General features: G+C 35.4%; 2 protein-coding genes across 3 annotated transcripts in view; one reads left to right on the forward strand and one right to left on the reverse strand.

Moving 5' to 3' along the window:
• CBLB (Cbl proto-oncogene B) overlaps window positions 1-21,958 on the reverse strand; it is a 407,079-nt gene extending 385,121 nt beyond the window's left edge. For both annotated transcript variants that reach the window (XM_038582709.1, XM_038582710.1), the window contains exon 1: window positions 21,666-21,958. The gene's annotated coding sequence lies outside the window, so the exon portion shown is untranslated. The remainder of the gene's footprint in view (window positions 1-21,665) is intronic.
• LOC119867319 (protein S100-A10-like) lies at window positions 20,566-20,859 on the forward strand. Its single transcript, XM_038582721.1, has one exon. It carries the CDS (start codon window positions 20,566-20,568, stop codon window positions 20,857-20,859), a length of 294 nt encoding a protein of 97 aa, XP_038438649.1.
• Window positions 21,959-25,051: the final 3,093 nt, after the last annotated feature.

A 25,051-nucleotide genomic window follows, 5' to 3' on the forward strand; every position in this document is an offset into this window, starting at 1 on the left:
AGCACTAAGTATTTTATCTTACTGCAAAGCTCATCAAGAAGGCCATGAGGTTTTCTCCTTGATAACTATAGGTTCTGGTTTACCCTTCTACTTTGCAGGGTATGAAGCCAAAAGCAGAGCCAGCATCAGCATCTATAGGTTGTCTGTTAATGTGTGGCCTGGAATTCTGAGTTGTATCTTGCCACACTGTCACTATACATGCCACAATGGTGAGTTTTCATCTCTGCTAAGGCTCAAATCCTTTGTGATCTATGATATTTTAGTATAAAGATCTACTGCAAGAGTCTATTCTACTACAAGGGCCTATTACAAAATTTTTCCGGCAGCTCAAAAGAAACAAAGGAACACTGGCTTCTTTTAGGACCATAGATTTTCCTATATTTGAATGGAAGAATAAGATGTTACTTTGAAAAAGGAAAACAAGCAAATGTAACTATATTTTAAAGCTTCCTTCTACTTACTGAGATTTACGCACTGGGGACTATGATTGTCACAATCATATCACTATAGAAACTGTAAGAAAATACATTTTACTTCTCTTTTGAAAAACCCAGATTCTTTACATGCAATCATGATACTGTTAACAGTATTAAGTAGAAAAATGCACTATCAATAAAGGAGGGGACACACGTAAAACTGAACAATGTAGTCTGCCTCTGTCTTATATACTAGCTTTCCACTTAGTTTGACTTTCATAGTTTTTCACAGTCCTTTAAAATATTTCTATATAGGTGATATTTAAACTTTTCTGTAAAAATATAAAAGTATGGGCTTTAGTCCTGGAAAAATTCAGTCTCATTTATACACTATCATGCTTGGTGGTGCCAAGTATAAGCAATTGAAGGGAACAGGACTGGCATTCTCTAGGTTACGGGGTTCATTGACATAGGGGTCAATTGGGCCAAATTTGGGGGCCTATTGCATGACTATTGGTAAAATACTAGCTCAGAATGTGTGAAAAGAGTGCACTGGAAGGTTCAAAAGTTGGAAATTACGGATGTTAACATTAGGAGGTAGGATGTTTAGAGGCCCATAGGAAAAGAATAGTAAGAAGCTGGTGGGGAGAATGTACAGTCAATCCTCATTAACTGTGGATTCTGTATTTGTGAATTCCTGTAGTTTGCTACAACTTGTTTGTAACCTCAGAATATATATTCATGGCACTGTCACAGTCCTTTGCATTCAGGTGTAGAGCTGTGAAAAATTTAAGTAGCCTGCCGCTTAGGTTCCCAGCTGAGGTGATATGGCAATGGTCTGCCTTCTGATTTCAACTCTCATACTCTAAAGTGTCCTCTTCATGACCTATTTGGTACCCACTTTTCTCATTTCCCTCATTTTTGTTAGTCATTTCACTGCTGAAAATGGCCATGTTTTGTGGTGCAGAGGTTCTATGTAGTATTCTTCAGTATATTCTTCAGTATAAGAAAGCTGAGATGTACCTTATAGATAAAACAGTGATAGATATATAGGCTTTGTTCAGGCAGGAGTTAGAGTACTGTTGACTGAATTCAATCTTAATGTTAATGAATAAACAATATATCTTAAGTAAGTTATCTTTAAACAGAAATAGACATGAAACAAGGTTATGTAATGACTGGTTGGTGAAAATACTGTGACCAGAGGCTCACAGGAACCTAATCCTGTGTTTCTTTCAATATTTGCTTATTCAGTGTTCAAGGTGACTTTATACAACATAAAAACTATGAATAATGAGAATCGATTATATCTGAAGAGTGGAAAATATTAGAAACATTTTATTTCTATTTTCCAGGGAATATTATTTATGTCCATAATGTCTCTAGGTTCTCAGCAGAACATTAGGAATGGGAAGACCTAAGAGCTTCTAAGACACGTTTTTCTTGATTTAGGTCTTTGGATTAGCTTCAGTGAGTCCCCACACAGCATGAAATGAAAGTGTATACACACACTATATACATATCGTGTGTATATACATTTGTGTGCATTTTGGGAGAGGGGGTATGGTTCAGGATTTCCAAATAGGTTTTAAAAAGTATCTATGACTTTAGAAAGATAAAGAATTACTGTTCTGTGGTTTGAGCCTGAGGTCTAAGGCGGTGGTGCTATATACAGAGCTTCAGATAAATGGGAGCTGGGATTTTGTTTGACACTGCCTCGCAAGCGTATGGCTCTGAGTATGGTAGGAGATGGAGCTTAAATGGTCCATGGAGTTCTCAAACAAAGAAGATCATGAAACTTTCCACATCTGATGGCACATAGAGACTGCTCAGCCATGAAAGACAATCCTATACAATCCTATAATGAACTTGGGGAATTTGATCCTTCAGGTATATTTTCAGTTCACAAAAATTGGAGGGCCAGAGAGTTGACATAAGAAATATCATATACCAAGTTTTTAGTTACTAGTTAGAAATTTGTGTACTTTATAGTTAAATTGGACTTCAAAGAAAGATACCTTGGGTTTAGGAATTGGTACCCTATGGGAATGTTTTGCGGACGATGACTAGTTGTACTATGACAACCTTCTGGACCTTAGGTCTACCTTCTTTCATTCTTGGCCTTCTGGTCTGGAGTGCTCTTCATGATATCTGTAGGAGTGTGGAATACCAGCAGGGCTATATTTACAGATGTGGTGAGAATGCTAATAGAAATTTTGATCACACATAGGATGAAATACTTGTAGGTACCCAAAGAAAATGCAAGTCACGTTGCACTCTAATTCTCAGAAAGCCCTGTTGCTTCTCAAGCTGAAGGAAAGACCATTCTGTTCACTTAATGGCATTTCTCTAGTTGTCCTATTCATTTCTTCCTACCTCATATCTCTACCATTGAATAACTAACAATTCATGAACTTTACCTAGCAACTTACTTGGTTACATCAAATGCATTAATCTTTTTGAACTAGCAGTCTCCATTTCACAGACTACTGCCTTTGTGCCTTAAATAATAACTTGCGTTTGTAGAAATCTTTTTACTCTTAAAGCATGAGCATATATTTGACTAAATTTATACAGTACAGGGCTAGTAGTTACATTCTGAAGTGATTAGAGTAGTGACTAAGGACACTGGCTGAGATTGCTCTGCCATTTACTGCAGTAAAACGTCAGAATACTACTTCCCATCTCATACAGTTGAGAGAATTAAATGAGATAATGCAACAAGACCACTTAGCCTAGTGCCTACAGATACTTAGAGCTTGATATATGTTATCAATATATTTATTATTATATTACTCATTCAATGCTTTTTTGACTTTTGACTTTTAATTATACATTTGTGGAAACTGAGACCCAATAAAGTTAAAATACTTGCTCCAATTCACAAAACTAAGTAGAGATAAATTTGGAACAAGAACCCAAGACCCTGACTTATAGGATGGTGGGCATCTGAGTCACAATCGATTGCTATCAAATATACACATTTATCTCAAGTTGACCATTTGCTCCCTGAATTTTGATAGTCCTGGAATGCTTTAATAAAATGGAGACCTTGACAAAGCCTCAGGGGAGCCAGTATCCTGTTAATTGAAGCTGGAGTTGTTTTGAAATCAATTGGTTTTGTTTTTATTGCCAAACATGTCTGTAGATCATTAACCCAATGAAAAATATCATTGTTATAGAAAAGCTTAAAAGCTTATTCCTCCTTCAGGCTAAAAATGAGGACACATATCAGACAATTACATCATTTATTCTTAATTTATGGTCTTGCTCGATAAGCATAACTTCCATACTTCTAAGTCAGAAAAATTCTTACAAGGTGGAAGAGTCCATGATGTTTGATACATAACTGGGCTTATTCATTGTTATGCAATCTTAGTGGTTGTTGAGCATTGGTACTACTGGGTAGTACATAAATTATTTAAATAGAAATTTATCTGGTGAAACATGACAGTACATTTTCAAATATAGGTCCTCATTGTTAATGAATTCAGTTGTTTTTCTAGTGACATTAGCATCATCCTCATTTTTACACACAAAGTAACTAGCTCAAGTTCATACCGTATATTACTGGATAATTAAGAGTAAGAGCTAGAGTTCTTAGCTCTCATTTTAGAGTTCAGGCAATTTCCCCCACTGCTTCAATCATGATGATAGAAAAGGAAATGAATCTCATGAAAACAAATTATTATTGGCTTTTTTACTTTCACAAAGTGTAGGATTATAGCTTTAAAGCTAAATCTGCTGCTTAAGATATGGTTTCCCAAAGGCATTAGGCTAAAGGAAATAAAGTTAGATGGAAGAGTTGCAGACAGTTGTAGACAGGACTGTTCTTATTCATTGGCCTAACATTTGACTCCATATTAGCTGCCAGTCTCTTTCCCCAAACACTGTGACAGTCAAGAAAGAGGTCTCTCCAGTGACACCATCATACCTCCTCTTTTTCTCTAGAGGCCTTTGTGAGAACCACTAACTTAAATACCCTGGAAGCAAGTAAAAGAACCCAAAGTCACTTATTTCTGGTAGGCATTCTTCTCTAAAAGCTCTTAAAATCAAGCTACCCTTCTCTACTAGTTTCTGTATATTCTGAGTATTTTATGTGACCAGCCCCTTTACACACAACATTTTAGAAGTTTATAAAGAAAATAATATTAAAGTCAGAAGAAAATGTTGTTATGCTTTCCTAAGACCTGGACCTCACATCCATGTATAATGAAAGGTAACAGAATATACAAGCCCAAAACATGTCTTTTTGACATAAGAATTACTCTGAACAGAAGACAAGAAGTTCTCTGCCCTTCCCCTAGTTGTTTAAAAACAGGACATAGATGTCCTCTATGCCCTCTCTTACAGGAAAAATAGATGTTAATAGAGGGATCCAACCCTGGACCCTTATCAGCTCAGAGAGAGCACCAGAGAAATACCCACAACAAACCTTATTAAAACTAGCCCTAATCTGCAATTACATTCCTACATGTTTGCCTTCCTTCAATTTGTCTGTCACTAGGAGCTCAAACTTTTCCCTTGTCCTATCACTTCTCAAAAATGTGTTGTTCTTTTGTGAAGATACTTCATGAACCCATTCTAACCACCACTTGAGTTACTCATCTTTGAGTGTTCCCGTGTGTATGAGCAATGCACATGTTAATCAACTTGTTTTTCATTTGTTAATCTAATTTACAGAGCCCCAGCCAATAAACCTAAGATAGGCAGAGAGAAAATACTTTTTCTTTCCTACTATACTAAAACACTAAATGCCAGTAAATTGCATAAAATGACTGGAGTGGTTAAGCAGTTTTCCTCCCTCATTTACTTTAATCTGTAGCTGTCTCCTGTGTTTCTTTAGCTTTTTTGGAGTACAAATACCTTACACTTAACATCATGCTCACTAACTAATTATATGCTTAGATATAATTCTCAAAGTTTATGAAATTGGACTTTCAAGATACAAAACAAGAAGAGTTGTTAGAAGATGGAGGAGAGTCAGAAATGTGTCTTTCAGACTGAGAAGTCACTTTAAGACCAAAAAATGCAAGCCACTCCAGACAGTTCACACAGTCTGATCAAGGTAACTTACCAAAGGGGGGAATTAGACAGAGAAGCAATCCAGACACTACTCACCTATTTTCCCCATCCAGTCCTCAAGCCATAGCTTTTATAAATGAAGGGCAGGGGGGAGTGAGGTCACAGGGTAGTTATCTAGGTGATGCCACCGGTGTAGTCATTTCTACTAGTTACCTAAAATGGCACCACCTGTGTCCCAGTCATGGGTACTAGTTACCTAAAGTGGAGCTTTCTGTGCACCACTTTAGGGAGGATCAGAGCAAGACTTCTTACATTCTAGTCAGCCTATATTAACGTTCAGGGGGCCTGGAACACATATCCCAGAGGGAGGTTACAGTGTGGGCAAGGACAAGATGCCAGGCCAAAGATGCAGTCATTGTTGTCAGCACAACTACGAGAGCAAAAACTGTAGGGGGAAAAAAGGGCCTTAAAACAATACAAATAATACAGGAGATGATCAATACTTACAGCTAACCCATGAGAATTCCCAGAGAATTATGTAGTTTGTGCTAAACCTTCACTATTCAAGTATGGTGCTGCTCCCAAGTATCCAAGACTTCACTGAGTCCCAACATATGTGAAGAAATGCTTTAAAAGCTGAAGTCAAGTCAAATACCCACAATTTATGACTGTACCTCTTTGTGTCCTTAACTCTTTCTCTTGAAATTATAAAAGATTTTCCTTTGAAAATAATATTTTTTTAACATTTCTTTAGGAAGAAGCAATTCATCTTGGTGGAAGAGTTCCAATTACAGAGTAAGACTGAATTTTAGTTTTTTTGGGTCTTAGATTCTTCATGTGTAAACTGAGATATTAAGAGTATCCTCATTTTCATGAAGATATAAGATGGTAATGCATAAAAAGATTTAATGTGGAACTGATACATAGTAAAAAAAATCAGCAAATCTGACATATATACACACTCACAAACTTCCATGACTTACATGTGCTTAACATACGTTAACTATATAGCATTGTTACATACACTTAAATTAATCTAGTTATAGTCATGACAAAACTATGCCCTATGGCAAGATCTTTTTCAATAGGTTATCACTCATTTGTATTAATTTTTTTAAGCTTCAGTGTTTAGAGGAATAGCTACAACAGTGAATGGCAAAGTCAATATTTAAAATTAGTTCACTAGATTTAAAACATAGGTTAAAATCAGTGAGCTGTGTTTTGGCAGAAATAAATAGGGCTATAAGTCAATTTAAATGATGAATAGGGCAGTCAAAAAGTTCTAAGAGTTTTACTTCCTGCAAAGTGAATATTGAGGTATAGTAGTTAGGCAATAAACATAACCTTCAAATAAGCTCATCAGAATTCATTTTACAAGAAAGTTAACCATTTCAGAATTTGTTCTCTGTGCCTGTCACATCATACTGTGGATTGTATTCTTTTCTGGATTCTATGATTTAGAGGTTACATGGAAAAATGAAATAAAATACTTTACAAAATAGAGTACACTTTGTCATATAAGAAACAACCAGATGAACAGCTATGATTTAGCCTAAAGAAGAGATAACTCAGGGAAATTGTGCTTTGTGGTCTTCAAATATTTGAATGGCTATAATGTGAATAGACAAAAGTGCTGGTAATGTTACCCAACACTTTTTTAATAGCTTCCAGTTAAAATGCTCAGAAATTACAATGTTTAAAGGCAAAGAAAAGGAATCTCAGAGGGGCTGGGTGATTTAGAAACAGAAGTCTACAGACTCTGTTAAGGATCAGATAGAAGTATTTTAGATTTTTTTTTGAACCATGTGGTCTCAATTACAATATTTAACTGTCATTGTGTGAAAGCAACAGTAGACATAAATAACTAGGTGTGGCTATGTTCCAATAAATTTTACTTATAAAAATAAGCCCTGAGTGTGGTTTGTGAACCCCTGACTTAGGGATTTAATCACAAATATATAAAATGGTGGAGGTAGAGCTATAAAATTCAGAACCTTCAATTCTAAAGAAATAACAAGCCATTTAACAAGAGTTAAAAGTGTAAGCCTCTAACTTAGGATTTTTCAGCAGAATCTGACCATTTGTTGGAGATGCTTATTTATTCATTCACCCATCTATTCCCAAGGCATTGAATATCTACAGAAATTCCAGCAGACTGCTAGTTATATCTCATTGGCTACAACTGTACCACACGGCCATATCTAGCTACAAGTGACCCTTATAAAGCAAATATTTCACATACCAAATCCAAATTATCTTAGCAAGAAAGAATTAGGAATAATACTGGGTAGGAAAGTAACAATATGTGCCACATTGAAAAGTAATTAAGTAATAGAAATATATATTAAATCAGTGAGAAAATAATCAGTATTATATTGGATCTCAGGCAAGATCACCAGAGAAGGTAGAAATTATTTTCAAAAGTAATTCATGCATTGATAGGATATTGAAAATATGTCAGTAAAAGATATCTAGAAATCTTATATTTCATAGAGGATTAGCCAAAATGACTGTAACACCTGGAGCTTATGTTTAATTTATCCTTTCTAAAACTCTTTCCTGAAACCTATCCAATTAGGTTGGTCTACTGACAGTGTTTAAACATCTCAAGAGTCATGTTTAGTCAGGAATAAGCAGAATTAAAGTAATCTGTCATATTTAATTTAGAAATTTGGCAAAAAATAAGAGATTAAGCATATATATATACAATTTTTATATGTATATATACACATATATACAATATGTATATTGTATATACGCAATTGTATACACAATTTAATTTTGTATAAATTGTATACACAATTTATATGTGTATATATACAACATATATATGTATATATACAATATATGTGTGTGTGTGTGTGTATATATATATATATATATATAAAGTGTATCTTTATAGGCTTTTATAATATAGGCTTTATATTTTAAAGCCTATCTCCAGCCTACCCAGTACGCTTACACTGATGTAGTATGATATCTGGCAGGAGTTGGCACAGCTCTGTTCCTCCCCAGATTACACCGGTGACTCTCCTCCAGGGCACCCACAGATCTGCACTGCCCTGGGCATTTTCTAAGTTTTTGTTTTAAAAAACAACTGGAAAGCGACAGAGCTGCTGAGCCTTTGCCCTGAGTAGGAGGGAGGGATGTCATTCCCTGCCAGGCCAGGTGACAGGTCTCCTTTCCTGGAACTGCTGAAGTAGCCTGAAGCTCCCCACTGTCTACCTTAGTGTTTGTATTTAAAGTTATTTATTTTGGAGCCACAGCCCCCTTGCTGATGAGGTTCCTGGGGATGATGAGAGAGAAGGGAAATAGGGCACCGTGGTTCAGCGGTTTGTAGCTCCTGGAAAGTCAGGAGGGAGCTGAGGGAGCCCCATCCAGTCCTCATTGTTACCTCCACTCTGCCCAGGGCTCTGACTGTGCAGTAAGGATTGTTCCTTGTGAAGTTTTGTTGGATGTAACTATAGTAAAAGCTGCTTCTGTTTTTCAAAAAAAAAAAAAAAATATATATATATATATATATATAAATTGTCCTTCCTCTAGAAACCATAATAAAATGACAGGTAAGAGAATTTTATTTTAATTGGCGTATATCCATAAAGAGTAAAACCAAAAGGGGAAAGCAGAGCACTAGCGTTCAGTTGCTGAGGACCTACATGGCATGTGGCTGGAATCCATTCTGATCAGTCAGGCATTCCTTTTGATTCATTGGCCCCCATAACACAGCAATTATTAAATATTTTTATATCATTCCAGTGGTAGCAACAAAATTTGGGGACTGAGAAAGATGAAAGAAAAGTTCTAATTGAGTATCTCTGAAAGGGCCTAATTCTAAGTTGACAGTGAGGAATAAAAATATGCAACATGATTTACATGAAACCTCTAATAGATTCAGGAACTGATATCACTTGCTGACTCTGAAGGTCATGGTGAACATGGAATTAAAACATAGAAGATTTGTAGAACAAGCTTAAGAAATAGTGAGACCCATGTATTCCCACCTAATACAGCTGAACAGTTGCCTCTCCCCAACTATTATGGACTGGAATCCTTCCCTCCCCGCCCCAGATTGAACTTGAAGTTAAATCATGACATTTCCAAAGTATAGAGCACAACCAATCTAGTTGGAGCAGATCAGAAGCCTCTGAAGGCTTTTGTCCAAGAAGAACTTGATACAATTCTAATAACTTTGCAATAATTCAGGGAGAGAAAACAAGTCAATGCAAAACCAGTACCCTTAATAGCAACAAGCTACACAGAAAGTTGTTCACGAAAGGAAAAAGAATCCTAGTGTAAAATACAGCCCAGTTAATCTTTACAAAAATATAATAATGTGAATCCTGAATATCTATTTAACTAAAGTAATGGTATAACTGTCAAGTATGCAGAAATTTGTGCATTAGGAAAGGTTAGAGAGTAAAAAAAAAAAAAACAAAAAAACACGCTAAGTCCACATTTCCCATAATGGGATATAAATAAATTGATGTTCCAAAAAAATTTTTTTAAAACACTAGTATAACAATGTTGAGAATCTGGAAGTAAATAAACATAGACAAGTGACCTCTGGAGCCTAGGAAATGCAGGAATCAGGGAGGGCAGGTGACTGACTCCTATTTCATCATTCTTATGGAAATGTTTGACTCATTAAATCATGTGAATATATATTTTGGTTGAACATAAACACTAGATTACAAACTTAGGAACAGCTAATGGTAGTTATGTTTTATTATAGTCTTTTCACTTGAGTTCACCTGAGTTACATTCTGTCCTATTACCGCGAACACTAAAAGTCAATTAATCTCAGAATTTGTCACATACATTTGGGGAATGTCTTGTTTTACTTATAATTAGATGCTTTCTTCTTTATTAAATATATGTTCTAAAGTTATTTATGGTCTAGCTAGCATAGGATCACACTGCTTTGCATTTTAAAAAAGCCCTTTGCTTCACCAAACTCTCATCATACCAAAGGCCAGTTAAAATCAATCTGAGGCATCTGCAGCTTTGCAAGAGACCTCAGGATGTGCTGATGTTGCATGCAACGGAGAGGAAGTCAGCCACCTTCATTTGCAGTACTGAGAAATGAGCGATAAGTGACTACGGGATTATATTTTCTCATCCCACTATAAAATTTGACTTCAAACAATGTTTACCAAACTTGAGACTCGCTGGCACTTTACTCACTTCTATAAAATATATAAAACCTTTATCTGCAAGTTTCCTGAAATGACTTCCATTGCTCCTTGTTTATTTGAAGATCTAGTTCACATTTTCCTCTCTTGATTTTAAATCTCATTTGAAAATTTTTTCTTCTCACCTCATTATCGGTTTCTTTTTTTCCTTACTTGCTTTATTATCGCTAAACACTTCACTGAGCTTTCTGACACGTAGTTTGTAGGAGAGATGATTTGTTGTTTCAGTAAGTTGCTGGAATTTAAAGTACAGGAAAACATTACAGAACTATTAAAAGATAATGTTGTACAAGTTATTGGTGTAGAAAAGTTGAAGCAAAAGCCTTGCCTGTTTTCCCCAATGCTTCCCCTTCCTTTACCTTCTCTAGTATATACTTCCTGGTGTTCCCTAAAAATTGCAACTCATTAAATTCTACTAATCATCATTTTTGTTTTCTGATTAAGGAGATGGCTTACTCCAGTTATTTTATCATGAAATGAGAAACAATAAAGCAAACACTATAAAAGATCAGTGAATTTTTAAAAATAATGAAATAAAAGATGAATGAATTTAAGAGACCAACAAAAAATGACAGCCTTTTAATAGAGGTCAAGTGTATTACTTTGATGTCAATATACATAAAGAATTTCCAAGCCATGCTGGTCCCATCTATCCCTCCAACACACATATACATAGAGCCATACACTTCAGTGTCACCACGTGGGCCACTGGGTAAATGCCCTATTTTCCTTTTGGGTGTTCTACATAGAAACACTACACTTGATCCAAGCCAGAAGTTTTACCTCTGTTATAAATGAAATCCAACATATGAAAAGAGAGCAACTAGGTCTTGTCAAAACCTATGTTACCTTGAAAATAAATTTTCACTATCAGTTTGCCAAAAAGACAACTCTGAACAAGTTGCCTTTTAGCAAGTATGAATCCTCTTGGTATCCATTGAGTAAATTCGATGGTTCTGGCATGTTTAACAAGAAGGATATAATAGGTGTTGCTACTTTTTGGCATTTCTAACAGTGCCCTCATTTCCTGCTGGCTTTTTCCCCAGTGTGTAGTCTAGTGGCAGAGAAGTCAGCCTGCTGGTCCTCTACCAAAGAAGCTGAACGTGCTCGTCCCTTCCAGTCGCCACCTCAGGCAGGCAAGAGGACAGCAAGCGACGGTAGCTCAACCAATTGAACTGAATTGAGATCAAGTCTGAATCTTCAGCAAGTGATGCAAAGAGAGAGTGGGTTCCAGCCTATTCCCATGACCACCTGCGGCTGATGGTTGGTTCCAGAGTCATCTGAAGCTTTCTTGGCTCTTCCACTCACCAAGAACTAGACCAAAGTCTAATTCTATAGCCTCCCCACCTCCACTATGTATCCATCCTTGGTATCTTTCCAGGAAACTCTCTTTTGCTTAGATTAGCCAACATCAGTTTATACTGTTTACAGTCAAAAACACCTCAGTGATACCAAGGATATTTTGCTAGAAGCATGACTAACAGATGCAGTTACCATGTACTATTTCTTATTGTACAAAGTATCCTATGTTATCACATGTGCCCTGGAAAAAGAAAAAAGAAAAAAAAAAAGAAAACAAAGCAAACACAACCCTCAAAACAAAACAAAAATAGTTCTCTTATTGCTGATTTTAATCTTCAGAAGGAGAAGTTAGCACTGAAATCCTTCTGATGGGCAGAAAGAATCAGACTGGAAGTAGTAAGTCACTTTTTTCTCAGTCTGGGCCTGATTTTACTTTATCTTGTTTATGATGCCCTCTCCCAAATTCATTTCTCAGATCTTCATTTGTGGCTCATTGTGTCCGACTCAGGATGACAGAAAACAAGCTTTTGTACTTCCATTCAAATTGCACTAGTCTTAGAAATGAGCTATCAGGGGGGTTCTTGTGATTTCTGGTCCCGTGTAGTTCAATCATTATATATTAGCACCGCTGAGAGGGAATCAGCAGGTCTCTCTTTCCTGTATTTTCCCGAGCTGTGAGGTTATGGGCAGACCATTTTTCCTTTGGGGCCTCAATGTCCACATTTCCAAATGAGTTCCAGCTTTTTGTAGTTCTATAAGATTATTTCAATAATATAAACACCTATAATTGCAGATGCGAATGACAGTGACATACCTTTGTTACTCTCTACATTCAGAATTTTCCTTAATTTTATATTAGCTTAATTTTTGTCACTTAAGGAGAAAAACTCATTTATGCCTGGGTGGTGCTCATACAATTTTAAGCAAATGGACATTTGCAGTTCTGAATTTAAAATAATAATCTAATAATATGATAATAAGTGTTTTCTATAACAGTGTAATATTTTTGTATTGTGCAAGATTGTAAAATATTATAATAGTTTTATTTATGTATTATAAAAGCTATAATCTTTTAATTATATAAGCTATAACAAGTTCTATAATAAGGACAGATGTTAAGAGAGGCTGCATTATGGGATTTCTATAAAAATAAATTACCTTGGCTGCCTAAATCAATGACTCTGTTCCTAATTGTTAAAAATGAATAGATTTCAGTGTAAACATTTCCTTTTATTTGATTTTTGATTGCCAAAGTTATTTTTGCACCCATGTGAAAAAGTCAAGGGGCTATACAATTCTTAAGGAAACCAGCAATGCCTCAACCCTTCCTCCCATATCTATTTTCTTAGGGGCAAAATTCTCCAACTCCTTTAGCTTTTTAGCTGTCACTTTTGATAGTTCTCTTCCACTGGTATTAGTAAAATAACAATATTGCTATTTCTTGCTCTTTCCATTTTAGATGGGTAGTATCTACTGACTCCTTACAGTGGACGATGAGCACTTAGCTATCTTTCACTCACTAGGCCCCCAAAATAAACATACATACTTATCAGCTCTTCTATCTTCTGTATAAAATTATGTCATAATTTTGATTAAAATGATTCAGGATACATTATTATGGCTATGCAAGCACTATTCACAGAAAAGCTACATATAAATGATGACTTTTCCTTCATTAAGCAACTTTTTGTTTTGTCTGTAGCTAATGCTTTGTTGCTGGCTTTATGTTCTGTGTAATAATCCTTGAAAAATGCCCAAACTCTCCCAGTTACATCAGGGATTGTATCATTTTAATTTTCTTAGAGATAATCTTGCTGGGAACTTTCTAAGCTGTTCCATTCTCACTCTTGCTGTCCAGTGGCTTGGTACATTCTTGATATATTCCATCATTCTCTTTCTGGAGTTATTTTTTGCCTTTTTCTTAAAGGAAAGAAAATTCCAGTTTCTGGATCCCATGTCTTCCTTTTTCTTGGTTAATCCCTCATTTTAGTATGGCATTTCTTTAGAAGCTTCCGAAAAAGAATGCAGGGGGGAGGGATATTTGAAGCTCTTGAATGTTCAAAATATCTATCATTACCCTTGATTTGTCAATTTGTCTAGGTATAAAATATAGAGTCAAACTCTTTTTACTTCAGAGCTCTAGTTATGTCTTCATCATCTTTCAGCTTCCAGCAGTGCTCTTGAGTAGTCAAAACCCATCCTGTTTTTTGATCCTCTGTATATAGCCTGTTTTATCTTTCTGGAAGCTTTAGAATTTTTTTTTTAACCTGTAGTTTTGAATTTTTACTCTGAAGTGCTCTGGAATAGGTTCTTTATATCCACTCAAGGCACTTGACACTTCCAAACTTGGAATTCATGAATATTAGCTCAGAGAAATCTTCTTCATTGTTTATTTCATGATTTCCTGGACTGTTCTTTCTTCATTGAACTCATCATTCAAATGTTTTTTGGTTTTTGGGGAGTTTTATCTGGCTAGTTCCTTAATTTTCTAACTTTTTTCCCATTAAATTAATCTTTTGCCACTTTATTCTACTTTCTGGGAGATTTCTTTATCTTCCAACTATTACACTGAGATTTTCTTTTTTGCTCTTTTTTTAAAGTATTTTTTAAAGTAATTTTCTTCTATTCTTGCTTCACGAATGCAACATCTCTTTTTACTTTTCTGGGATTATTAGTATGTGTATATTTGCATTTTTCCTCTCCTTACATAATCTATTTCCTCTTTGTGCTTTCCTCTTGTTTGTATATTCATATGTTTGGGTCTTATCGTTCATGTTTGGGCATGAATGTGGTGTCTACTGATTCTCTGTTGTCTATTCATGTATTAGAAGAAATATGAAAAGTTACTTAAAAGCTACAAGTGTGTTGAATTTAGGCTTCACTGTGGTGATTTGGTTGGAAACTTTTGATGGGAATTGCCCAATGATGGTATCTTTTCTTCAGTTCTAGTCAGATCATCTGAAGAATAGGTTTGCCTAAAGTTACAGGTTACAAGTCTGGCCACAGCCTTCTGGAAACTGAATGGGAAAAGATACACAGTCAGTTTCAATGTTGTATTTATATCCATATAAATAGATAGAATGCCTAAATTGCCTCTGTTTGGGGTTTAGTACTCTTCCTACTACTCTGCTTACTCAAACATCAGGGGCTTTCCATTTTACTCTCACCAGAGGATAAGCCTCTAGTCTTCTGCTGAGGTTTTAGCCCCAACTTTACCCTCACTTTCAGATATTTTTGCTGTTGTTATTTCTTGGGGATTTAGGGATACTGATGTACAATTAGATTGTTCCTTGGCTTTCCCTACTGCTTCATTAGGATTTGCATATGTGGGACTTAAGTCAATGACTACTTATTCTTGTATATTCTGTATTCCCAAAAGTATTCCTAATCTTTTTTGTTTTATACTTTTCATATTTTTGAGTTTATGTTTTAAAATCTCTTTACTGTTATTTTCTACTTTAGAAAGTAACAGAAGTAAATATATATGGACAAAGAAAGTGTCCTATTTAACTGGAAGTTTGAGCATTACATTTTTATTTCAATAGGACTATAGAACTATATGATTTTATATCTATAATATTTGTGAAACTTTTAAAATTACCACTGCTGAACCCTCAGTTTCCATAGAACAGAGTATAAAATTAATTAACATAATTAATTAAGAATGATATTTATAGGGTGCCTGGGTGGCTCAGTCAGTTGTTTGCCTTCAGCTCAGCTCACGATATCAGAGTTCTGAGATCAAGCCCCACAGTAGAGTCCCTGCTCAGTGGGGAGTCTGCTTCTTCTTCTGTTCCTCACCCAGCTCATCCTCTCTCTCTCTCTCTCTTGCTCTCTCCAATAATTAAAAAAATCTTTAACGAATCTTTTAAATTTTTTTTTAAAACAGTGTTTACTTATTTCTAATTTTTACAGCTATTCAGAAGCATAGCTATCACCTCCATTTTACAAATGAGGAAATTGGGTCTCAGAAATAATTTTCCCAGGGTTTTCAAAACAATATTATCTGAAATCTACAGTATCTCTAGATATAGGTTGGATTTAATATTTTCAATAAAACAATGAAAGAGAATATAACTAGTCCATTGTAATATTTCTGTATCTATAGTTAATATATAAGATCTATAATTGATATAAAACATATCTATGTTTTATATAAGATGTTGTATCTATGTTGTATCTATGTTGTATATAAGATGTTCTATAATTGATATAGAAGATATTCTATAATAAAAATTAATAAACACACCCATCAGTGGCTTTCTATACATTGGCAAAAAAAATGTTTTAAGTGAAAACTTGTGAGCATCTTTCAGGAAGAGAGAAATAATTAAAAGAAATTTTTAAGAAGTTTGTGTGATGTTCTCACACCTGTCACAATGGCTAGAATCAACAATACAAGAAACAAGTGTTGGTGAGAATGTGGAAAAGGGGAACCTTCTTGCACTGCTGGTAGGAATGAAAACTGGTGTAGTCACTCTGGAAAACAATATGGAGGTTCCTCAAGGAGTTAAAAATAGAACTCCCCTATGATCCAGCAATTATACTATGAGCTATTTACCCAAAGAATACAAGAATATTAATTCAAAGGGATATATGCACCCCAATGTTCACAGCAGCATTATCTATAATAGCCAAATTATGGAAATAGCCCAAGTATCCAGTGATTGATGAATGGATAAAGAAGAGGTGGTATATATATATATACAAAAGAATATTGCTCAGCCCTAAAAAAGAATGAAATCTTGTCATTTGCAATGACATGGATAGAGCTAGAGAGTTTAATGATTAGCTAAATAAGTCAGTCAGGGAAAGAAAAATGCCATATGATTACATTCAGATGTGGAATTTAAGAAACAAACAAGCAAAGGGAAAAGAGAGAGCGAGATAGAGACAAATGAAGAAATAAATTCTTAACTATAGAGAACAAGCTGTTGGTTACCAGAGGGGAGGTGGGTGGGGTAATGGGTTAAATAGGTGATGGGGATTAAGGATTGTACCTGTGATGAGGATGGGATGTACCAAATTGTTGAATCACTATATTGCACATCTATTGTAATATTGAAACTAATATTACACTGTATGCTAATTGGATTTAAATAAAAACTTAAAAGAAGTTTGTGTGATGTAATATGCTTCCTTATTTCCAACAAAATCTACAGTATCTATAGGTACAAGTTGGATTGAATATTTTTAAATCTTTTTTTTAAATTTTTATTTATTTATGATAGTCACAGAGAGAGAGAGAAAGAGAGAGAGAGGCAGAGACATAGGCAGAGGGAGAAGCAGGCTCCCTGCACCCGGAGCCTGATGTGGGATTCGATCCCGGGTCTCCAGGATCGCGCCCTGGGCCAAAGGCAGGCGCCAAACCGCTGCGCCACCCAGGGATCCCGGATTGAATACTTTTAATAAAAGAATGCAAGAGATGATATTCAGTATTAGAACATGTCAATTATATTCACAGTGCATACTTTTGAATGTGTTGATTTACTCCCAATCTCAGTTTTCGCATATATAAAATGAAGATAATACCTATTCCATGAATTATTTAAAGAATTAGACATAAAAACGAAATAAATACTAGAAAAGTACTAGGAACACAATAGGTTCTTTAAAACTTCTACCTGTTGTTAGTGAATATAAATTCAAAACCATATATACATTTGGGAGAGGTTAGATTCACTACATATCCTCCCTCTTGTTTTCCAAGACTCTAACAAAGACAAGATCTTTTTTTTTTCTTTTAAATTCATAAGAGACACACAGAGAAAGACAGAGACACAGGCAGAGGGAGGAGCAGGCTCCCTGTGGAAAACTTGCTGCAGGACTAGGTCCTGGGACCCTGGGATCACAACCTGAGCCAAAAGCAGATGCTCAACCACTGAGCCACGCAGGTGCCCCAGTACTGGCAAAAATTAGTGAGTCTTAGAAAAAAGCCTCTTCTCTAACTCAGTCCATTTTCTTGCCAGGAATAAACAAAGGAGGACTAATTTTCAGAGTACTTCACTATAAGAAGTGGACTAATGTTTAAGTTTGTTTTAACAAATTTCTGTGTCTGTAACATCTTGGATAGTGACTGACAGACAGTAGGCTTTCCACAAATATTTACTGAGTAAATGGATGAAGCAAAAATACTGCTAAAATTGAACTCCTGTTTTTTTCTAGTTACGCTTTCAATTTACATTATCATTCTTTCCAAACGTATCTTTAGATATATAGTTCATATTAAGGCAGAGGTAGGCAAATATTTCTTAAACAGTTAGATAATAAATATTTTAGACTTTGTGGGCCATATGGTCTCTGTGAAAGATACTAAACTCTGTCATTATAAACAAAAGCAGGTATGGAAAGGACATAAACAAATGCACATGGCTGTTTCAATAAAACTTTAATTATAAACACTAAAATGTAAGATTTCTATAATTTTTACATCACAAAACATTTTTCTTCTTTTTAATTTTTTCAATCATTTAAAAATTCAAAAATCAGTTTTAGCTTACAAACTGTTCAAAAGCAGGAAGTGGACCAGGTTTGGTAAACAGACGATATTTTGCTACCCCTCTGTTAAGGTGTGGTTCTTTGTTTAAAAGCATATGGAGAAAATTTGGTGAACAACTTCCTCTACTTGTCAGCTTAGTCATACAGCAAATATAAATATTTTTATTAGAAATTACTGTAGGATTTCTTCTCACACTATTTTCAATAAGACTGGCATGGCAAACTTAGAATCCAGTTTGCTCAGGTATCGTGATTTCCATGTTATGACAGGATGTTTACCAAAACATTTTGCCCCTCTTTCAAAACTCTCACTGGTTTCAGTAAACAAATAAGCAATTATTTCCATTTTTTCACCTTTCTCAATACTTTAATCATGTTTGACTCCTCCCTTCCCCTGCATCTTTCCCCCATCCTTCAAAGCCAATCAATCCCCAAATCTTGTCAGGTTTTCTTTTCTTCAAGTCCTAAATGTTTTCTTTTCTATCCCTATTCATTGCCTAGTTCAGGACCTCATCAACAGTTATATTTTGTGAAATAAACATTTTATATACTCTATTTCTCTTCTGTCAATCACCTGTCGCCATAATCCTCTGAACTGTGAAGATGATACAAATAGGGACTCTCATTAGAAAAACTGCCACATGGTCTTCTTTCCTTACAAGGACAGGCATAGGGCATTTGTCAAAATTACAAGACAAGTAGCTTAGAAATAAATACAAAGAAAATAGTTTTCAATGTCATGGGTCATGACAGAAAACAAATTGGATGGCTAGGTTGCATTTAACCCAAACCACTTATTCACAGAATTTGCAACTGAGCAATTGAAAAAGAAAAAAGATCAAGATGGCAGGCAAAAAATGACTAGCTTCAGGGATCAGAAGGAGTCCTTCAATCATCTCTCTGTTTCTAGACTTAACTCCACGGGTTCCCATATATAAAAGTCTTCTATTCAGACTCAAATATCAGACATTAACATTCAGGCATCAGGACATCACTTTTGGAGTTTCTGCTACCGAGATTTCTTGAACTTCACAAAAAATAGTGAGTATTATTAGACATGAATTAACAAGAAACTTGCAGTTTTTTCGTGTCTCATTCCAGAAAATCGCACTAAGGACTAGAAGACACAGGTGGCTGTCAGATGACTCTGACACATGGAACTTTTAGAACAGTCCAGACATCCTCTGTGCCTCAGACACATCCTCCCAGGTCAAAGTTAAATATTTAAGGCAGCTGATCACAATTTGAAATTTTCTTGCCCTCAACAATAGTTGGCTTAATCTTTTCTTGACAGAGCTCTAAACTCAAGAATTCTCTGCATTCAGTCTTAATTCTCATCTTTAATGTTCTAGACTTTGGATTCACAGATGATCTTTTCTGTCTGAGGACCTTGACTTTATACAGTGGGTTGTTGTTTGGTTTACTCTTTTGTCTCTGGAGAAAAATCTGCCCTAGAGCCTGCCCAAATAATGAAATCTTCTCCACCTCCTCAGGGCCACTTCAAGCCCAGACAGCAGTTCTTAGCCACTTCCCACAACTCCAAAGAAAAAGACACCCCACCATAGAATTAAAAGTTTGTAGAAACTGTGTGTTGGATTTTTTTTTTTTAATTTTTATTATTCATGATAGTCACACAGAGAGAGAGAGAGAGAGAGGCAGAGACATAGGCAGAGGGAGAAGCAGGCTCCATGCACCGGGAGCCTGACGTGGGATTCAATCCCGGGTTTCCAGGATCGCGCCCTGGGCCAGAGGCAGGCGCTAAACCGCTGCGCCACCCAGGGATCCCTGTGTTTTGGATTTTAATCACTAACCATTTTCTTGATAATTACCAAGTGAGATGCCAGGAGGAGAAGCTGGAAACCAGCCTGACACTATTAATTTTTTTGATGGTATGAATAAAGTTGTAGAAAGCTTATTTATCGAATTTCCAGGTGATCTAACATGAAAGGTGACAGAATTAATATTCAAAATAAATAATGACACCCATGGTAGCTATTTTTATTTCCTTGCCTGAATACTTTTTAGATGTATCATTTTTTAATAAGAAAAAATATTTTAGACTGGCTATGCATCCTAGTCAGCCAAGCATCCCCACCTCACCTCTGACAAAGGTTTCAACAGACCTCACCAAAATGCCCTCTCAAATGGAGCATGTCATGGAAACCATGATGTTCACATTTCACAAATTTGCTGGGGTTAGAGGCTATTTAACAAAGGAGGACCTGAGAATACTCATAGAAAAGGAGTTTCCTGGATTTTTAGAAAATCAAAAAGACCCTCTGGCCATGGACAAAATAATGAAGGACCTAGGCCAGTGCCAAGATGGCAAAGTGGACTTCCAGAGCTTCTTTTCACTAATTCCTAGGCTCACCATCGCATGCAATGACTATTTTGTAATACAGATGAAACAGAAGGGAAGGAAGTAGGCAACATTGAGCAACACTCCCTGCCTAATGAGAGTTTTCCAGAAGGGTCTTTTAAGGAATCTGTCCCACAGCTTTCCCCTGTATAAAGTATTCCATAAGCAGATTGGGACCTTCAGAAAATGTACAAATAAAATCCAGCCCCCATTTGAGAAGCAGAGAAAGAAAAGTCAGTGAAAGCCAGATAAGCTTTTGATTTTTATGTTGCTTGCATCCTCTTCCCCTCAATAAACAACTTCCTTTTTCAGTTCCTCAAGAAAAAAAGATTTTAAAAGATTTTAAAAGTATCAAAATAGATTTGAATATTGGGCTTATGATATCCAAAAGAAAGATGTAAAAATACTGCATTTGTATTTTATTTTAAAAAAATATAACAAACCTGTTATAAAAAAACAAAATAACGGAAACATATCCTGTCAGCTATCAGTAAGTGAGGACAAATTGATACCTTATAGGCACACAAGCTGACTTGATAACAGAAAATTAATGATCATAACCTGATCATAGTGTGCCAATAAAAGAAACAACTGTTAATAAAAGAAGACACCCAGATATTTTTACGCTAAGACATATTTGAATATGAATATGGAAGTGAATGTGAATATAGTCTAAACTTTATTCATGAGAAGAGAAATTCAGATTAAGGTCATCAAAATATATTTTACCTTTCAGATTACTAAGATCAAAGAATCTGGTATAGTAATGTATTGGTGAGAGAATAGGGAAAACACTCATATATTTTTTATGAGTTTAAATTTGTAATACTTTTAGAACAGTTTGGCATCTACCAAATTTATAAATATACTTACTCATTTTGGTGAACTACGCTGGTATTCTAAATATTTGCTTCCTCCCCCTATGGAGAGAATTATACATCCACATCCTTCGACATCCTGGACACATGACTTTCACAGTGGACTCTAAGTAGAAGTGGCATGCATTATTTTTAAGCAGCTTTAAGAGTCACCATATGGTTAACCATGTCCTTTTCCCCTTCTACCAAAAACATAAAGTATTTTGGAAAGAGGTTGTTTTTTCAGCCTAGGTCCGAAAATGAGGATAATGTACAAAAGAGCCAAAGCATCCTGCAGTGAAGATGTAACACGAGTGAGAGAGAAACTTTTATTGTTATAAGCTACTGTGAATGTGACATCAATGTGTTATTATGATGTAATTCAACCTAAGCTGCTGGATACAGCATTTTACTCAGTGGCTTGAACTCTTGGAATTCATCCTTTACTTATATTCATGAATACATAAAATAGATATATAGATAGATAGATAATCAGTTACTGTTATTATGTGTAAGAACGAAAGACTGGAAACAACCTAAATGTTCATCAGTAGCGAACTGGCTAAGTCAAGTATGATGCAATCATATAAAAATCCTACAAAACTGCAGGAAAAAAAATGAGGAAGCTTTTATGTATTAACATGAACTAATCTCACACATATATTTATGCTTATGGAAATGAAGAGACATAAAATAGTTACGTGTTCATGCAGACTACCTCTGAAAGGCGGTATAAGCTTGACTGTTTAGAAAAACTGGATGGCAGATGAATAAGTTTGAGAAGGTGATTGTTTTTATTGCGTACCCCATTGTACACTTTTAATTTTGAATGTTTGTGAATGTATATGACATACTCAAAGGAAAACTAAAATTGCAGATAACAAAAGAAGACACATTATTTGAATGAGCCATATCTGGATTTTGGAGTTCTGATCTTCCCAGTTATTCTAGACCATCATCAGCCCTCCCTTTGTTTAACGTATTAACTTTCATTTCCAGCTACTACCTAACTCTAGCCATTTTTCATATCCAAGGACAATTCCATGACATTATGCAGTTTTATCTTACCAATGTGGCCCTCTTAGATTTTTTTTTTTCCCTTCTCTAAATTGTAGTAAAGACAGTGCCCTGCCTAGAACTACTGAACTGATGCGCCCATTTTGAAGCTACGGGAGTGTTGGCTGGTAATGACTTGCATCTTTACCCTTCTCTGGAAAATTGTCTTTGGCCAATAGGAGCCATCTTACCCCAAGATACATAGGAGGTTATGGCACTCTTCCCAGAGGAGTTTTACAGCCAGAGCTGATTGATACAAGAATAAAACAAACAAACAACAAACACCACTCAGCTCAGCTTTCATGGATCAATCTGAAACAACTTTGTGTTGCTAAACATGGTCCAGAGCTCCCCCATGGAATCAGGAGCTAGGATCACATATTGATTTAGCTTCTTCCCCTACCCTATCCTGATTTCTTTACTTCCTTACTAGTTTCTTCTGATAACTTTTGTTGGGAGGGTCCATAGGATACTATTTAAAAACATAATAAGACATACATTTTGTGTGTGTAGGTGAATGTGTGTGTGAATGTGCCTGTGCAGAGGGGGATCGGCATCATTGAGAAGGTCAGTGACGGCTGTCCTTTGTAGGTCGGATGTTACAGGACAGCATGCCATTACAGATCTAAGTTTCCTAGGCAGTAATGAGAATGCTAGAATCCTGGAATAGCAGAGACCAGGTGACCAGCATTTAACTATCAAAAGTCAAGGAAGCATCATTAACGTAATGGGCAACCGGATCATCACAGCAGCCAGGGGGACCTGCTTTACAAAGATCTATTAAAAAACGACCAATATAACATACATTATAGGAGAAAGGCAGATGCACAGCCAGCAGGGTATTGTTTAATATATCATCAAAAGACATTAAGACCGGATGAGCAGTCATAATCCCTTACTCATTTTCCAGATCTCATTCAGAGCCTACACTCAAAGTCCATTAATTGAAAAAAGAACCAGTTTCCCATGAGAAAGGGCCTTACAACATTATAGAACAAATATTTAGTAGTAAGTCTCCCAGTCTTTTCATAAACATGACCTGAGCCAAGGCAGATGCTTAACAAACTGAGCCACCCAGGCTCTCCTTGAAAAGGTTTTTTTATAGAAAGCATATATTTGGGTCATGTTTTGAAATCCACTGAGCCAATCTTTGCCTTTTAATTGGTATATTTAGATCCTTTACATTCGATACATTCAATGTAGGACTAAGTTTACTTAGGTTTACTACTTAAGTTTACTGCTTTATACGTAGTCTTAGCTTGTCTTTTTAGTAGAGTCATAAAGTTTGTAGTAGTAGTAGAGTTTCTTTTTTTTTGTTGTTGTTTATCTTTTTTTGAAGAAATGATTTATTTCATCCAAGTTGTCAAACTTGTGTATGTAGAGTTTTTTGTAGTATTCCTTTATTTCTCTTTGATGTCTGTAGGGCTTATAATCATATAATCTATTTCATTCCTGATTGGTGATTTCTGTCTTCTCTTTCTTTCCTTTATCAGTCTTCCTAGAGGCTTGTTATTTTCTTTTTTGATCTTTTTGAAGAACCAGATCTTTGCTTATTGATTTTTCTATGCTACTTTCTGTTTTCAATTTTGTTTATTTTTGCTCTTATTTTTATTATTTTCTTTTCATTGCTTGTTCTGGGTTTACTTTGCCTTTCTTCTCTAGGACCTTCAGATGGAGCTTAGATTATTGATTCAAAATCTTTCCTCTTGCTAATACATGTATTGCATGTGCTATAAATTTCTTTCTCAGCATTGTTTTAGTTGCATCCTAAAACTTTGGATGTTGTATTTTCATTTTTATTTACTTCAATGTACTATTTTGATTTTTCTCAAGATTTCTTCTTTGACCCATAGATTATTTAAAAGTGTATTATTTAGTTGCCAGGTGTTTGGAAATTTTCCTGTTATCTTTCTATTATTGATTGCTACCTTGGTTCCATTGTGGTTCTAACACATCTGCATGATTTCAGTTTTTTTACATTATTCAAAATTTCATTTATGGGCCAGGATAAGGTCTATCTTTGTATAAGATCCAGGAATATTTGAAAATAATATACATTGTGATGATATTAGATGGAGTGTTCTATAAATGTCAGTTAGATCCTATTGATAGATGCTATTGTTGAGTTCTATACCTTTGCTTATTTTTTTAGTTGTTTCATCAGTTGTTGAGGGAGGAGTGTTAAGTCTCCAACTCTAGTTGTGGATTTTTTTTTTTTCTCCTTTTAGTTCTATCAGTTTTGCTTCACATGTTTTTTTAGCTCTTTCATTTAGTGCAGACATATTTAGGATCAGAATGTATCTTTTAATCATTATATAGTATCCTACTCTGTTGGTCATATTTTTC

This window comes from Canis lupus, chromosome 33 (genome assembly GCF_011100685.1).
Source record: "Canis lupus familiaris isolate Mischka breed German Shepherd chromosome 33, alternate assembly UU_Cfam_GSD_1.0, whole genome shotgun sequence".
Taxonomy (NCBI): domain Eukaryota; kingdom Metazoa; phylum Chordata; class Mammalia; order Carnivora; family Canidae; genus Canis; species Canis lupus.

What these genes read in the sequence shown, in the direction of transcription:
- LOC119867319 (XM_038582721.1), top strand. Translation starts at nt 20,566, where the DNA reads ATGCCCTCTCAAATGGAGCATGTCATGGAAACCATGATGTTCACATTT.